Source organism: Nuphar pumila, chromosome 11 (assembly GCF_984573655.1).
Source record: "Nuphar pumila chromosome 11, dmNupPumi1.hap1.1, whole genome shotgun sequence".
NCBI lineage: Eukaryota > Viridiplantae > Streptophyta > Magnoliopsida > Nymphaeales > Nymphaeaceae > Nuphar > Nuphar pumila.
Window position 1 is genome coordinate 10,097,355 of NC_143259.1, and position 17,594 is coordinate 10,114,948.

Here is a 17,594-nt window from a genome sequence, read left to right on the forward strand (position 1 = left end):
TTGGATTGAAAGAAATAAACGTATTTTCAGAAACAGATCAAACCACATGGGGATTATTCACTCAAAGATCGAATGGGAACTGAGGACTAGGGCTGAATTAAAATAGCCCCACTAGGATTTGTCTTGGATTAGGAGGAATAGGACAGGTTAGCATTCACATACTTTCATCCTCTTCTCCCTCTTACGATTTTCTTCTTCTTCATGAGGGTGACGTCTCATCACCCCTTGTATCTAAGCCTTTCTAATGAATTATCTACTTTCATTAAAAAAAAAACAGTTCTCTGAGACATTTCAACAAACAGACACCGGCATTATCTCCTACCATTTCATGCAAGTTTTGTAAGTTGTGTTCTTGCAGGTCCCACTGGAACCTGGCCCCAACCTCATGTCCTCTCTGCACATAATCTTATAACAGTGCCACCCAACTATCCAAGATGTCATCTACACTGTACTTCTCTGATTGGACCACTACCAAAATCTGCAACTACATTAAATCAGACACAGAAATCATTAGTAGAAAAGTTAGGGTTAAACAAGAGAGGTGTTGAAGAGAAGAATATAATAGCATGACTTAAGCAACAAATAAATCTGCTTAGATGTATAGGCGAATTTAAATGTCGTTTGCAAGTGCAGATATGAGCATAAAAAAACGATTATAAAAACCACCTTAAAACACAAATGATCATATATATTGAGAATGGTTCATCAATATCCACAATGTAGGCCAGTGATAGGAGTGCTGGCATTTTGTTTCAAGTTTCAACAATTCAACTCCACTAAATTGAAAATTGTTCAAAATTGGAGTGCAAAGTCATGTTCAAGAGTCTGACAAATTTGTTTCCATCTGGAGTCTGGACCCAATATCAGCACCTCAAAGTTGGAACGGGATCTAGACTCACATAAGTTTGGTTGTGGTCTGACCCATTGACGTGTGTAAAAGGGAAAGATTTGCAAATTTTTTATATAAAAACATAAAAAATCACTATTTTATCAGGCATGAATGGGTTCTGATTTATGTTAACCGATCATACTCCTGAATCTGGGCCTAGTATCAGCATCTCAAATTTGGAATCGATATAAAAGTCATAATTTTCATAAAAAAAAAATTGTAATTTTTGCTTACCGATATGAACTACAAACAGTTTTTAGTAGAAAACAAGTTTTGGATCATGCGATTGTGATGTGCAAATGTGTTTTCAAAGATCTTGAAATAATGAACGGGTCATAATGTGTGAAAAAATCATAACTTAATGAAGTCCTATTTTCACATCTAGAAGACAAGACATGATCGAAGACGTATCAAATAGACTATGTTGAATTCATCTATGAGGTCTGATTGAAAAACTTATACACATGATTTATAATAAGTGGGTGCATATATATATATATATATATATATATATATATATATATATATATATATATATATATATATATATATATATATATATATATATATATATATATATATATATATATATATATATATATATATATATAAAGAGAGTTATATATATATATATATAAAGAGAGTGATGTGTAGTTGTTCAATCACTAGGAGTGCAATGCATCCATCACGTGGCATATTAAAAGTGTGCGCCATTAAAGGTCTGGGACCTTTAGCCGAGTGCATTGCTAAAGATTCTTTACTGGCACAACTTTTAGTGCGTCAGTAAAAGTCTTTTTGCATAAATTCACGTGTTCACCTACTACTTTATATATATGTATATATAACTGTAAATACCAAGTGAATATCTACAATGATAACTACCAATTCTAAAAGCCCAAACATCCAATGAGCATGGGCATATGCCCACTGCCTCCATGCCGTGTTGCTATAAAACCATGCCATTTAAGCTCCGTTTGGGAGTCTTTGCGTTGAAATTGAAATACCATTTCCATGTGTTGCCAAAATATGGTTTTGCCTTTTTAAATTGTGATATTTTAAATATATCATCAGAAATTACCGTTTAAAATGTTCAAGTAATTTGTCACAACATTATCACGAGATTTTCATAAATCTCGCGATATTGCCATTATGCTTGGGGGTAGTTTCTCCGTGTAAATATATATAAAAAAAAAGTATAGCGCTTTTCCCTAAAACGACGTTTTTCAATAACTGTGACTCAAAGTCCGAAACCCAAGAAGATGTAATCAGCAATCCAAAACCTGAGTCCACTTACGTCTCACCTGCATCTTATCTATTCATTCATATTCTATAGATAATTAATGAAGTAGATATCTATAAGACTATAACCAGTGGGAGGGTTGTGAAGGTGCTGAGATGATGGCACCAGATCGAACCCCAGTGGCACACGGGTGCGTTGGCTTTTAAAGGTGGGTCAGGATGGTCGTGAGGCCCACCATAGGTTTTCCTTCGCTGCTTCGGCGAGGGTTCCTCGTCATCAATGAAAAAAAAAATCTCATGACCATTTGAACCCTTCTTCCTGGTCCTTCTCCAACTATGCATAGAATACTGTAACGGTTCAAACAGTAGTTACTTTTCTTTAGGGGTGGCAAAACCTGACCCGACCCGCCAACCTGCCTCTTAGGCGGGTTCGGGTTGGGCAAAAATGAACCCATTTAATAAACGGGTCGACCCACCTAACCCGTTTATGAAACGGGTCGGGTTCGTGTTAGGGGTATGCCAACCCGCCAACCCGGCTGACCCGTTTAATAAACGGGTTAGGCGGGCGGGTCAACCCACCAACCCGACACACCAACCCGTCCGCCGACCCGACCTGCCAACTTGACCCGCTAACCCGCCAACCCGTTTACCCGACCCAACCAGTTTATTAAGCGGGTTGGTGGGTCGTGTCGGGTTACCCGTTTAATAAATGGGTCGGGTTCGTGTTTGCCACAGCCGACCCGTTTAATAAACAGGTCGGGTTTGAGTTGAGGTATGCTGACCCGCCAAGCCGACCCGATTGCTACCCCTACTTTTCTTCCTTTGTTTTTAATGCACAGATGACTTTGGGGCCAGTGAACATGACTTGCCAGTCCATTTCCTAAGATATTTTCGGGTCAGACACTGTTTTACGCCCCAGAAGTCAAATGGACAAGTTGTCTTCATGCATTAACTCTTTGTTTAATTCTAGCTAGTCAAGCTTAATCCCATCTACACGGCGATCTCCCAATTTTATGTAGGTGGCATAAGGGCATGTTTGAAAGCGATAAAATGATAGAAAAAATGTGAATAAAAAAAAAAGTGATACCTTTTTTACGAGATTCTTGACAAACTGGAGCTAATTTTGACGCAGCATCAACAAAAGGATTCCCTTTTACCTAATTTTGAAGTACTTTTTAAATAGTTTGGACGATGGTCAATCTTCTCAAAAAATGAATTTTCTAACTATACGTGCACGACTACCGAGGTTCTACACTACGGGCTAAATGGGTCAACTCAAGGCATACAAGCTGAAGGACTTTGAGAGTTCAAAACCTAGGGTATATCTGCATCGTTCGCTACAGGCCCAAAGCAGCATGGTTTTTGGTGGGTGATGTTGGGTTCAGCTTGCGCACAAAGACAGAAAATGCAAAAACAGCATGGGCAGAGCATACCTGAAGCTGCCATTGGAAGCGTCTGATGATGGCTGGTGCAAGGGGGGGATTCACTCTTCAGAACTGATGCCCTCCATGAGTGCAGGCTTCTGGATGCAGTTGGTGAGCAGGATCACCATTCCCTCACTGGATGGAAAAACACCAGATGAAAGGTAAGGCTCTTGACCTGTTTTCCCTTTCTTTTTTCCTCAATATTTTTATCGAATTTTCTGTATTCGGGGGTCGCTCATGATACCCCTTTTATAGGCACAGAGTGAAAACAGTTTGTGTAATTGTTTCCCCTAATTCTGTGTGAGTTTATCGAAAAGAACAGCTTCAGGTGGAATGCTATCCACATTGTGGTAACCACCACCACTCACGGCCGTTTATCCCAACAGGTGAGAGATGCAGCTGTGGAGCTTTAACTACCTTAGAGTGTCATTCTCTCTAGGGTATCATCACTACCTGAACCGTGTTTCTCTTACGACATAAATGTGTGTTCCCATATATATATATATAAAGAGAGAGAGAGAGAGATTATAAATGCTTACCCCCAAATTAAACGGATCCTTTGTAGGTAAAAACACCTTTAGCGGCAGATAGAAAGTGTCATTTGAGGAAGTGAGAACTGTCAAATCCTGAATTTGGCAGCTACTGGCAGCTGTGGATTCTATTCTTTAGTTTAAATACAAAGGTGTGAGGACCTCACTTCTCATCTCAGATGCATAATTAAAGACCCATCCCAGCTCGTAGTTTCCAAACAGGACCATAAAAATGAATGTACGTTCTGATCGCTTTAAAGAATCAACGACAATAAGTGACCAAAGGGAGTCAAAAACTAAGAGCATGAGCATAAGCTTGAAAGGTGGGGCCCTTGTTATAATAAAGACTAAGTTTGACAACTCTGAATTTCTGATATGTGAATGGAAGTGAGCACTCGGAGTCGGAAGAGCAGGCCAAATCCTAGAGATGGAGCAGCAGGCAGTGGACATCAACCCTTATGATGGGTTCACCAAGGACGGAAGTGTTAACCTCAAAGGCCAACCCATTCTCCGATCACAAAGAGGAGGATGGAAAGCTTGCTCCTTCATCGTAGGTACTCTCTCTCTCTCTCTCTCTCTCTCTCTCTCTCTCTCTCTCTCTCTCTCTCTCTCTCTCTCATGGGACTTATAAGCTGTTAGGTTCTAAATCCATATTGGATAAAGAAGCTTAGCTGATTCAGTTCAGTTCTTATTTGTTGGTAGCCCACAGGACTTGCCTGAGTTACCTGATCCAATTGGGTCACATAGGTTTTGTACCAGTCTTATCAGATGGACCGAGAAATCCATATAGGTTTGATTTTAGCCTGAGTTGGCCTGCTTGAAGCTACAGCTAACATGGAGTTTGGGACGTAGAGACTAGTCATAGCTGAAACCATCAGAGAAATCATTTTGGGACCATAGATCATGTGTGGTAGTAACTTGGTATTTTCTGAATAGAAGCATATGCCAAATTCTATCAATACAATTGGTATGTAAACAATAGCTTTGTGAACAAATAATTTTCACATGAAATATGCTTATTTTAATTTACTCAAAAAAATAGAGGGGATCTGATTCCATGGACAAATATTCGCCTACAAAAGGAACCCAAAGGTGCACAACTCAGCTGTAGATAAGACATAGGTTGATAGTCTTTAGGGCACTGGTTTTGATGCAGTCTCCCCTACCACACTTAGACGGCAAGTTAAGCTCACGAATCTCTCCAATGCTAGAGACATCTGAAGCTCATGAACTTATGTGATTCCAAATCTATCATTACTAACCCCAGTTCATTTCTGTAAAATTGGCCCTAGCTAGTTGACTGAAAGTCTTTTTTTTTTTTGAAGGAATAGTTGACTCAAAGTCAATTTGTCCAAGTAAACCAAGTTGGCCTTTCGATTTGTGCAGTGATTTTATTCCCTCTTGTGTCTGTGATCTACTCTTCATAGTAAATAAGTGGATTTTAGATCCTTTCAGCAGAGAATTTCTTCTACCTTTTGTCTGTTAACACTTTCATGGGAAAAGAATAGCGATGATTGCGTGGATGTTTAGGTGCAGTAGGTTGGAACATGAAGTTGGTCCGGAGTGGTAGTTTGCTAGTTGTGGACTTGTGGGGAAAATTAGCCTATGAGTTTAGCCCAGTTGCTTCCCACAATGGATTTTTATTGCTCTCCTCTTCGTCTGGCAGGATACTGACTGGGGTAGTTCATCATGTGATGACCAAAGTGTTGGACTAAGTTGAAGGTGAAGTCTAAGTTTGGTCTGTGTTAGGTTGGCTTGGTCAAACCAGCAAGGGGTTAGGTATCAACCCGTCATAGAGTCGTGGACTGAGTCCACGGTGTTGTTCTGGTCTGTAACCAAACAGGTAGCCGGTTTGGTGCTCTCTCTCTCTCTCTCTAGCATAATTTTTTTTGTTATGCTTACCCTTTTTCCATGAGGTCTAAAATTTTGAGTAGGGATCCTATGCATGTTCATTGATCAAGATAGATTTGTATTTGCATGAATAAATAATGGGACGTTGATGGGTCCAGTTTATGACATGGGCTTAGAAGTCTGACCTCAAATGCTAGTTCACACCCTGTGTCAACTCAACTAACTCCTTTTCACATGGACTGATTCCAGAATCCAAACATGAGGTGACCTGGTTGACCGTAATTGGCTGCACTTAACCAGGTCAAGTGGATAATCTATCCGAACGAGTATTTAGGGTTAGTGGATAGAACCGATTGAGTGATTGGTATGTTTCCGCCCGTTAAGGTGTAGCAACCATCTTTGACCAAGTCAAAGGCCCCTCTCTCTCTCTCTCTCTCTCTCTCTCTCTCTCTCTCTCTCTCTCTATATATATATATATATATATATATATATATATATATATATATGTTCAACATTGCTTTGTATGTTTGGGATCACAATTTTGGATCATGTTTTTTCAAGTAAAATCACGACATTCTGGTTGATTTGCAAAACGCTCAAAAAACCTTCTTATACGTCAGAACGAGTATTTAGGGTTAGTGGATAGAATTGATTGAGGGATTGGTATGTTTCCGCCGGTTAAGGTGTAGCAACCATCTTTGACCAAGTCAAAGCTCTCTCTCTCTCTCTCTCTCTCTCTCTCTCTATATATATATATATATATATATATATATATATATATATATATATATATATATATATATATATATATATATATGTTCAACATTGCTTTGTACGTTTGGGATCACAATTTTGGATCATGTTTTTTCAAGTAAAATCATGACATTTTGGTTGATTTGCAAAGCGTTCAAAAATCCTTCTCATACTTCAGAATCACGGGACGTGGTTCTGTGTTAGGGGGTGAACACCTTAAAAGGTGTTCGCCGTTTTAAGAGCTCCCCCGCTCCTTAATTTGGGGCTTCCCCTTTTTATAAGGGGGCAGCCACTATGTGGAACACTTGTATAAGTATTCTGCCCAGAGCACTGGATCTGCTTCCCCAGAATCGCATGTTCTAAAACTTGCTTTTTTACTAAGGAAATAAAGTTAATTAATCACATTTGTACAACTTTTTTCACCACCCGGTCGATGTTTCCGGGCGGGTGCAGCCCAAAACCTGGTGCACACCTACAAATTTTTCATGAGTCACTATTCATTATATATCTTACCTTGTTCTAATCTCTAAAGTTGAGTCAAGTGTGTATCAGTAGAATTTGCAAACAAACTTGGTGGACTCATCCATGGATTTGCAAGACAGAGTCTACGACTAGGATACTAAGGAGCAAGTTTAAGTTGTCAAAACTTATAATATCTTTCCCACCTATGTGCACCTATTCTGTGCAGGGTATGAGGTGTTTGAGAGATTGGCATACTATGGGATTTCAACAAATCTTATACTGTATCTAACAACAAAGTTTCATCAAGGCACGGTTTCTGCTTCAAATAATGTGACCAATTGGGTAGGCACTGTTTGGATGACCCCTATCTTGGGGGCTTATATAGCAGACGCTCATCTTGGTCGCTACTGGACGTTCGTGATCGCCTCCATCATCTATCTCACGGTAATTTTCTCATGTATTTGCACTTTTAAATCATCGTAAAGAATCCCCAAGGGGTTTGGCATAGTGGGAGGAAGCCTTGACTACTAGGCGGGTGGTCAGGGTTCCATTCACTGATCTCGGCCACTTGCATTATCAAGAGTAAGGGTATCATGCCCCTTGCTTATGCCGAAGCAAGGCGACTCCCAAAGGGAAAAGGGTGTGCCACAGGTTTACACCATTGTCACAGTGACTGTAAGAATGGCCAGCACGACTAGGTTTTTGATCCCGGGCTGGTTTTCCCATTCCTCATGATATATCATGATTTCCATGAGTAAGTTCATGAATTCCAATGCACATGGACATGCTAGTGAGTGAGATTTAAGATGTTAAGTTACAGCATGGGTGGTGTACATGCAGTCAGGCATTCTCCTTAGATTGTGTAAAAGAGAAGTGGCAGCTAGCAGGTATCAACAACTAACTGACCTTGGAAAACTGCCAAACAGGGGATGGCCTTATTGACACTGGCTGTTTCAGTCCCAGCACTAAAGCCTCCCTCTTGCCACAACCAAGCCGGCGACTGTCATGAGCACGCCAATTCCTTGCAGGTTGGCGTCTTCTTCCTTGCACTCTACATAGTTGCACTGGGCACGGGAGGTACCAAGCCCAATATCTCGACCATGGGTGCTGACCAGTTCGACGACTTCGAGCCGAGGGAGCGGAAGCAGAAGCTCTCCTTCTTCAACTGGTGGATGTTCAGCATCTTCTTTGGCACCCTCTTTGCTAACACTTTTCTGGTTTACATCCAAGACAATGTGGGTTGGAGCCTAGGCTATGGAATACCCACAATGGGGCTGACTCTGTCAATTACTGTGTTCTTGATTGGCAGCCGATATTACAGGCATAAAAGGCCATCAGACAATCCATTTGCTAAGATGACAATGGTCTTAGTGGCTGCCACTAGAAAATGGAAGGTGCCTCTACCTAGTGACCCTAAAGAGCTCCATGAGTTGCAGGAAGAAGAGTATGCTAAAACCGGGAAGCTTCGGGTGGAGCCTACATCTAGCCTCCGGTAAGTTTGACTTCCTTACACTGTTAGGTTTAGTTTTGATGTAGACCTAGAGAGCTTGGAGCTTGGTTTAATCGCCAAAATCTTTGAGAGATTTTACAAAGAAAAAAACTTCATTATTGTGCACTACAAGTTTGACTTAACCAACTTTGGGCAGGTTAACTCAAGGACCTGCAAAGACTTGGCCGAGTCAATTTGTGTCAGTTGATAGGGCCTAATGATTAATCTCGATGGGTTCGACTTGGTCCGGATGCAGACAATGCTGAATTTGACATAATCTGACAAGGTGTGGCCTAATCAGTTCAAAGTCAGATCCAGAATTATATGGCTGCGTCAACGTGTCAGGTTGAGTTAGCCCCATTGAAACCAGGTTGTTATGAACACGGATCCCGTCATTTGAAATAGGATGGGTTCTATCACATATTCAATCCTAACCATCCAATAAATTGCTAGATGGTTATGCTGGATGGCTAGGATTGAATGTATGATGAAACCCATCCTATTTCAAATGATGGGATCCGTTTCCGGTTGTTATGGGGTCAGGATGGGCAGGGCCAATATCTAGCCCGTTTACAGTTCGGGCCAAGTTAGGCCAGACACTTATTGGACTTCGGGTTGCAGTGGCAGCCCACATCCAGCCTCTGTCGGGTCAGGTACCAGCCGAATGTCCACCACGCATAATATCCCTTCTCGGCATAGTGATAAAGTGTTTTTTTTTTTTTTGGGTAAATATCGGCAGCTGAATTTCTATCTTTTGCATTTTTCTTTCAAAATAGGACAAAAAATTAAACTATAATTTTTAAAAAAAGAATTTAATTAATTTAAAAATTAAAATAATTTCTTGTGTTTTATCGAAAAATATCAGCTAGACAATTTCTCACTTTTTCGTTTTTTTCGAAAAAAAAAAACGGCATTTTACACTATAACTTATGGGTACTTGATGAATCATTCAAATGTTTCATATCTTATACATGCAGGTTTCTTAACAAAGCGGCAGTGAGAATTGGGCCGAGCACACCCTGGACCCTGTGCACGGTGACCCAAATGGAGGAAACCAAGCAAATGATCAAGATGGTACCAATCTTCCTGGCATCAATCATCCCAAGCACAGTCATTGCCCAAAGCCAGACCCTGTTCATAAAGCAAGGGACCACCCTAGACAGGAGCATGGGCCCCCACTTCAAGATCCCCCCAGCCAGCCTGGTGGCCTTCATCACCATTTTCATGCTGGTCAGCCTAGTCATCTATGACAGGTGGTTCGTTCCCATGGTTAGGAAATACACCAAAAACCCTAGAGGAATCACACTGTTGCAAAGGCTTGGAATAGGACTAGCCATGCACATTATCATCATGGTGATTGCTAGCTTGGTTGAGAAAAAGAGGCTCAGTTATGTAAGGCACCATGGTCTTCAAAACAGCAAGGAAACAATCCCTCTCACAATCTTTATCCTCCTTCCTCAGTTTGCAATCATGGGCCTGGCTGATGCCTTTGTGGAGGTTGCCAAGATTGAGTTTTTCTATGACCAAGCCCCTGAAACCATGAAAAGTTTGGGGACTTCTTATTTTACAAGCACCCTTGGAGTTGGCAACTTCTTCAGCAGTTTCCTTTTGAAGACTGTGTCCAAGGTGACTAGGCATCGTGGGAATGGTTGGATTAGAAACAATATTAATGTGTCTCACCTGGATTACTATTATGGTTTGTTGGCTGCTTTTAGTGCGCTCAACTTCATTTACTTTCTCATAGCGTCGAGGAAATATGTGTATCGGATTGAGGCACATGGGTCATATGTGGACTTGCAAAGATCCTCTCAGATGAAAGCCAATAAGACTTATGCCTTGGAGGGTGCAGCAAGTGAGGTGGAATTGTGAAATCTCAGAAAAATATCATGTACAATTAATGGTCTTTTAGTTGAAGGAATATATTACGTTGCATGTCAAAAGTGTTCTTGGTAGTCCACTTGCTGCTTGTTTTGTTTGTTTGTTAGAGAGAGAGAGAGAGAGAGAGTGTAAAACTAGTGGTCTTTTATTGGAATGAATTATATTGCAAGTCAAAGTGTGCTCTTGATTATTTATTAGCTCCTTGTTTGTTTGTTAGAGAGAGCGAGTGATTCACTAATTCATTATATCAATGTAAGGATCCAATTTCCTTTTGGATGACATTTGACAGGGTAATCTGCGCAATAAACTACCACTAACTACCTCGTCTTTGGCCAATCATGTGTATAGGAAATATAAGTTATGGCATCCATACAAACAATTGTTCAGCCTTCCATCTTTTCATGGTCCCCTTCTTTCAACTCAAGCTCTGTAGATCCAAACACCTCTCTCTTGTAGACATAGTTCTTGATCACAAACAGGAAAAACAAAAAGTTCAAGAGATTCAATACTGCAAAAAATGCGTAGTAATAGTCTAGATGGGACTCATTGAGGTTGTCCAGTATCCAGCTCTTGTGCCCCCATCTTCCGGTCACACTAGCTACTGTAGTAAGGAGGAAGCTACTAAGGAAATCCCCTATCCCCAAACTGGTTGTAGAATATGAAGTGCCCAAGCTTTTCATACTCTCTGGTGCTTGGTCATAGAAAAACTCTATCTTTGCCACTTCCAAGAAGGCATCAGCTACACCCATAAGAATAAACTGTGGAAGCAATATGAAGATGCTAAGGGGTGTGATGCCTTTTCTACTATCAAGTATACCATGTTCTTGGGCAACTTGGAGTCTCTTCCTCTCTGTCACAGAAGCAACTACCATGATTATGATGTGCAAAAGAAGGCCAATTCCCATTCTTTGAAGAAGACTAATGCCTCTAGGGTTCTTGGTGTATCTTCTCATGGTCCTGACAAAGCATCTATCATATGCGACCACACATATAAGCATTGATAGAGTCACAAACGCTATCAAGCTTGCTGGGGGTATCTTGAAATGAGGCCCAATGTTCCTCAACATGGTGGTTCCTTGCTTCACAAAGAGGGTGTTAACCTGGGCTAGCATGGTGCTGGGTACAAAGGTGGCAACCAGGATTGGAAGCATGCGTATCATCTGCTTCGTCTCCTCCACTTCGGTTGCTGAACAAAGCATCCATGGTGTGGTTGAACCACCACTTTTAACTGCTGCTTTGTCAAGAAACCTGCATGCCAAAAACAAATCAATAAACCAAACACTACCTGCCGGGCATTTTTGTTGTATCCATACTCAAAGCATCTAAATTGGCATCTTCTGTTTGCTCTCTCTCTCTCTCTCTCTCTCAGGGACCACTAGAATACGAGAACCAAGAGTGTGAACTGAAATTTTCAGTTTTTTTTTTCTTAAATCTGGACCCGCGCTTGAATCATGGATTGTGATGCATAAGCAAGAATTTTTAAAGCACTAAAATCAACAGCTCAAAATTTTTGTAAATATTCAAGCATTCAAAAATAGTATCTTTTCATCGAAAAAATCTAATCCAACAGTAGGTTCCTAGCAAATGGATCAAACACATTTACAGGATCAGATTGCAAAAAAAGTATCAGAAAATCCTATTTCACGCTCTCCTTCCAAGTTGATACTTTGCTCACGATATATTCTATTCGGGTAAGTCCTCGGCGTTTTAGGCTGCCAGAACAGTGATCGTAAGTACTTCAGGCAGAAAATGCGTGGCTAGGTCTCTGATCGTAGGGTGGTTAATTTGTCCGTGTAAATATCAAGAAAAGGAAGAAGAAAAAAGAGAACAGAAAATAAAAGTATGTACCTTAGAGAAGGGGTTGACTGGATCCTAAACTTTCCAGCCTTATAGCACTCTTCCATCTCCTCATGCAGCTCTTTTGGGTCACTTGGGAGTGGGACCCACCATTTCCTAGCTGCAGCCACTAAGACCCTAGCCATTTTAGTGAATGGGCTACCTGAGGGCAACTTATGCCTGTACAACGGTGTTCCGACCAGAAAGACCAGCACCGAGACCAGGAGACCAACTGTGGGCAGCCCATACCCTAGGGTCCAACCCACATTGTCTTGGATGTACACAAGGAAGGTGTTGGCGAAGAGGGTCCCAAAGAAGATGCTGAACATCCACCAGTTGAAGAAAGAGAGCTTCTGGACCCGCTCCGCTGGCTCGAAATCGTCGAATTGGTCCGCACCCATGGTCGAGATGTTTGGCTTGGTTCCGCCGGTGCCGATCGCTAGTACGTACAGTGCAGCATAGAAGATGCCAACCTGAAACTTTGAGGCTCTCTGGTTGCACCCTTGGCTCGGGTTGGCGCATGAGGGTGGCCTTAGTGAAGGGAGAGAAACCACCAGCGTTATCAAGCACATACCCTGTTTTGTGATCACAATATAGCTCAGTTCAAAGCATTATAGCTCGAGTAAAAAAAATTGGGACTCATGACCAGAGTGGACCACACGACCCAGTCAGTCTTGGATCAATTGAAATTGATCTGTTTTGGTTCACTTGGCTCAAGTCCTGCAAGTCTCATACAATGAGAGTCAGGCTAGGTCAGACTAAATCATGGTAGGACCCGTCCACTTGTCTGGGCTAATCAAAAGGTAACAAAAACGAGACAACTTCCAGAACTTGACCCACACTGCTCTAGTCGCAAGGAATGACTTCAACCTCAAGGGCTCGAGTCGTTTTGGGTTCCACAAGTGGTGAATTTTATGGTCTAATCAATAAAATATGTAAAGTTCAGTATGGATCCAGATTCTGGGGGGCCCCTAATATTAGAAACAAACTAGATCTGGAATATTAAGATACCACGACTATTTACAAGGTCATCTTAGTGATAACTGGTGCTGGTAAACGAGAGCCAAGCAATTTCCTTGTTCAGGCTAAAGCTTGTTTTGCTCAACATAAGCTTCAGCTCGGCTGGGTTCGCTTTTTGGCTAAGCACAAGCTGAGTTCGACGGACTCATTATGAGCATAAGTCAGCTCGAAGCCAACTATTTTTATTTTATTTTATTTATGTTTTTGATGATGAGAAACCCTTGCCAAGAACCAAGTTACTTAATGGGCCATCCCCAGTGAGGTAAAGCCCGGCTAGAGGGATACCGAGCTCGAGCTGACTCATTTGAAAAGCATTTTATTTTTGTTAAGAAGGATTGGATGAAAATTAGAACTTTAAGATAGCGTTTGATGGGCCAAGAACCAAGTTACTTAATGGGCCATCCCCAGTTAGGGCAACCATTTGGCAGGACAAAAGAATCTTCGTTGAAAGAATACAGGACAAAAAGAGTCGCAACCCTAGGATGTCACTCTTTTGTCTGGGACCGGACGATCCCTTAGATTTCTTTACATATGTTCTGAAAACTTAGTTGTCAATTTTGGAAGTGGCCCTCTTTTTTGTTTTGGCTAGGCCAAGAAAAAACCTCAATTCTCATTGGTCTTGACCAGGATGAGTGTGAACCCAGACCGCCCTAGTGTAGGCCTCCACTAACAAAGACTGAGAACCAGCTTACATCTAGCTGAATATGAGCTTTTTCTGCAATCCCAAATTAACGAGCCCATTACTAAGCCAAACCGAGCCGACTTTCGAGCATCTCGGTTCATTTACCAGCCCTAGTGTTTAGTAACCGATCCTGTTACAGATTCTATTAAGGTTTTTATTCATGTTTCAAAATTGGGAAGATTTTAAGGCAAATAGATATTCATTTTTCGCTTGGGTACATGCATGCCCCTTGGTCGAAGTTCTTAAGAAAATTGACATCTTAACAACTCCCGTTTCACTACCAAAAGTTTTCGTGAGAAGTTGGCAAACATCAACCGCACTTCCCTATCCGCAATGTAAATTTTTGGAAGAATGAAACATTTTGGGAATTGACATGAAACATGTAAAAATTTAGCAAGTAGGACGTAAAAGACCAAGTTCTTCATTTAATGTAGAAGTTGATCAACTAGTTCCTGTTCCAACTCCCCTAGCTAGCTAGCATTCCAAAAAGGAGAAACAATGACAACCAACGTTATAGCTCAGATGTATGGCTGTCTCAGGATCGGGTCTGATTCGATCCAACCCAAAGGACTCGGTACCGAACCAACCAAGTTGGTACGGTAGGTTCTGTGGGGGTGGGCTCTTTGAAGCTACCAAGGGGTTAGCGTAGTTGGGGCAAGCTTTGGCTGTCAGACGAGCAGTCTGGGTTCGACTCCGACGGGCACTATCCCCTTTGCATAAGCCGAAACCCAGCACATGGGTCCTGATGAGGGTCCTGGCTATGACATTTTACGCTGCTGGGATGGCTAGGTTTTTCCAGGTAAAATATGAAAATAATAATAATAATAGTTTGAGGAAGATGGCAGACTAGGTCTTACCGTGAGGTAGATGGCAGAGGAGAGGAGGAAAGTCCAGTAGCGACCAAGATGGGCATCGGCCACGTAGGCACCAAGTATGGGCATGAGCCATACGGTACCTACCCAGTTGGTGACGTTCCTGGAGGACGCTACTGTCCCTTCGTGGAGCTTGGTCGTCAGGTACACCACCAAGTTAGACGATATCCCATAGAACGCCATCCTCTCGAACACTTCGTACCCTGATTAAAAGAACACCACAAAAGCGTCTCTCTTTATTAACGTTATTTTCATATATCACGTTATTTTTTGAGAGTAGGGTGAATCATCATGTTATCGAGATAGAATCATAGAAACACCTTTTTGCATATCTTTTATGATATTGATATTTCTATTTCTATTTCTATTTTCATATTTATGTTATATATTTTTATATTATATACTTTGATATTTTCTTGTAAGAAAAAACCCCAAGTTTTGAAAATATCGCGAGAGTTTTCCTTGCATATGTTTTCACGAGAACACGATATTTTTTGTGACTATGGAGAAAAGCATACTTAAGCCTACCACGTGAGTACGAGCAACGCTCCTTGTGTGTGTGTGTGTGTGTGTGTGTGTGTGTGTGCACCACGTGAGCACGAGCAACGTGCCTTGTGTGTGTGCGTGAGAGAGAGAGAGACAGACCTCTCGTTAGACTCACACACAACACAAACAACAAATTGAATCAACTTTCGTGTAAGCCATGAAAAAGCACATGCGTGCCGACCTACAGTCAACTTTTGTGCCCACACTCACACACACATAATTGCCTGCACGCAAGCAGTGGTGTCGTACACGCATTAAAGGTGAGCAAATAGAACAGGTTCGCTTGAGAATGAAGCTATGCTGCAAAGAGCATGTTTGGTAGCACAGAGAAATCTAGAACTTGGTTTTTTGATCTACCACACATGATAGATATAGGAGACTTCCAGATCCAGGAAATCCTGGGCCATCGGTGGCAAAGAAACGTGGAAGCTGCCAAAACTCTAGGATGTCCTATAAGCCCAATAGAGACCCTACCAGGAACTTACAATATTCAGGAATTTCTGGGTTTTGAAAAGGAATCCAAAGGCCAAGTGATGTCGAAATTGTCTTCGGCTACTCTTAAGACTGTGATACTAAAATCTCTCTCTCTCTCTCTCTCTCTCTCTCTCTGCAGAATCATTGTCAAGCAGTTTGGTTTAGACTGAAAACAATATAGTTTTTCCCATTTTCATTTACCAGCAAACCAACACATAATAGTCATGAGAACAAAGTTACATCTATCTTGAAACCATAAACTAAGAGGAAATTATCTTAACATTAAGAGCATAAGTTATAATCTCTGTGATGCAGAAACCCATGTGCTTATGCATCCAAAAACCATGGAAACACCACAACAACGGTGTTGATGATTTGATTTGAATATATATTTCTTTCAAAAAAAAAAAGATTTGATTTTAATAGAACCTGGTTGGTAGTAGTCTCTTGTTGACTGGAGTAGACTGTTATTAAAGAATGCAACATACAACTTTATTAAACAAAGGGACCATCCTATTACACTACACCCTACTTGTTCAAAACCTTCTGTCAAACTAGCAGCATCCCAAACACAACAGGTACCTCTCTCTCTCTCTCTCTCTCTCTCTCTCTCTCTCTCTCTCTCTCTCTCAAATTTGTAAAAGGTATGCAAAGAAGGAGGTGAAATTTTACCGATGATGAAGGAGCAGGCAGTCCATCTCCCACCTTTGGACCGAAGAACTGGTCTCCCCTTAAGGTCTACAGAGCCATCCTGTGTATAATTCTCCCCTCTCTCATCAACTCCTCCAGAATTATTCACCATCTTGGGCCTAACATCATGAACCTTGTGATACCCTCTTTATATCGGCCTATGTGGAGGTCCTCCTTCCACATAGGCCTAGCTGTTTTAAGTTTTGTGTGTGTGTGTGTGTGGGGTGTGTGTGTGTGGGGGGGGGGGGGGGGGTTACCTTGAAAATAACTCAGTGTGACATTGCAGCATCAAAAGTTACCCTTCCATCAAGGTCTTTCAGGTGGGTCACCCACTTTCATTATCTAGCCCTGCATATCACGTTTTCTTTAAAGGGTAGCCTTGCCATTTTGAAGTAGACGTGCCATTCTTAGCAGGGACTCCTTATGGTCATGACATTAAGTGCAAGGGTAGTTTGGTCATTATTCTCTTGGTCCTCTCATCTTGGCAGACCTGGTAGCAGTTTTCTTACTCATCTTTTGGGGCCTGTGTTTAGGAAGACAGTTTTTTAGTGGTTCTTATGGATCTCTACCAAATTATTAGATTTTGTTAGGATCATGATGATGGTTTTTTTTTTCTTTTTGTTTAATTTGTGGGTTTGTAAGAAGGGTTGGATCTGGGCCCTATATGATTAGATAAGCTTTGACCTAGACCCTGTAACAAGTTGAAAGTTTGGATTGAGACACCGAGTTTGGCAGGAATCGCATTTTTATGGTCGTTGAGAGGATAATTTTGGTTTTTCTTGTTGGTATGGCGTATAGGGATGCAAATGGGTCAGGTCCAGTATCGGGGTTTTGTGATTTTTTGTTGTTCCAACCTTATCTGAATCTGTCACTCCAATGTAGTCAGCTGGTCTGAATCCAACCCGGATGCGGCCTTAATGACATGGTATATAGCATTTTGATGTTCTAAGTGCCGCCAA

The 17,594-nt window shown here is 41.4% G+C and overlaps 2 protein-coding genes across 3 annotated transcripts; one reads left to right on the forward strand and one right to left on the reverse strand.

Annotated features, from left to right (window-relative positions):
- Positions 1-1,705: 1,705 nt before the first annotated feature.
- LOC149821930 (protein NRT1/ PTR FAMILY 5.2-like) lies at positions 1,706-10,508 on the forward strand. Of its 2 annotated transcripts, XM_089980934.1 has the most exons (5): positions 1,706-3,713; positions 4,471-4,636; positions 7,375-7,592; positions 8,075-8,640; positions 9,615-10,508. In XM_089980934.1, exons 2-5 carry the CDS (start codon positions 4,510-4,512, stop codon positions 10,504-10,506), a joined length of 1,803 nt encoding a protein of 600 aa, XP_089837060.1. In that variant the 5' UTR covers positions 1,706-3,713; positions 4,471-4,509; the 3' UTR covers positions 10,507-10,508. The 2 variants fall into 2 exon arrangements, with proteins under 2 accessions (XP_089837060.1, XP_089837061.1); XM_089980935.1 differs by lacking the exon at positions 1,706-3,713 and having other exon boundaries at positions 4,478-4,632.
- A 249-nt stretch (positions 10,509-10,757) lies between these two features.
- LOC149821931 (protein NRT1/ PTR FAMILY 5.2-like) lies at positions 10,758-16,764 on the reverse strand. Its single transcript, XM_089980063.1, has 4 exons — positions 16,618-16,764; positions 14,911-15,128; positions 12,364-12,926; positions 10,758-11,763 (listed from the first exon to the last, which is right to left on the reverse strand). The coding sequence occupies exons 1-4, from the start codon at positions 16,745-16,747 to the stop codon at positions 10,899-10,901; spliced, it is 1,776 nt and encodes a 591-aa protein (XP_089836189.1). The 5' UTR covers positions 16,748-16,764; the 3' UTR covers positions 10,758-10,898.
- Positions 16,765-17,594: the final 830 nt, after the last annotated feature.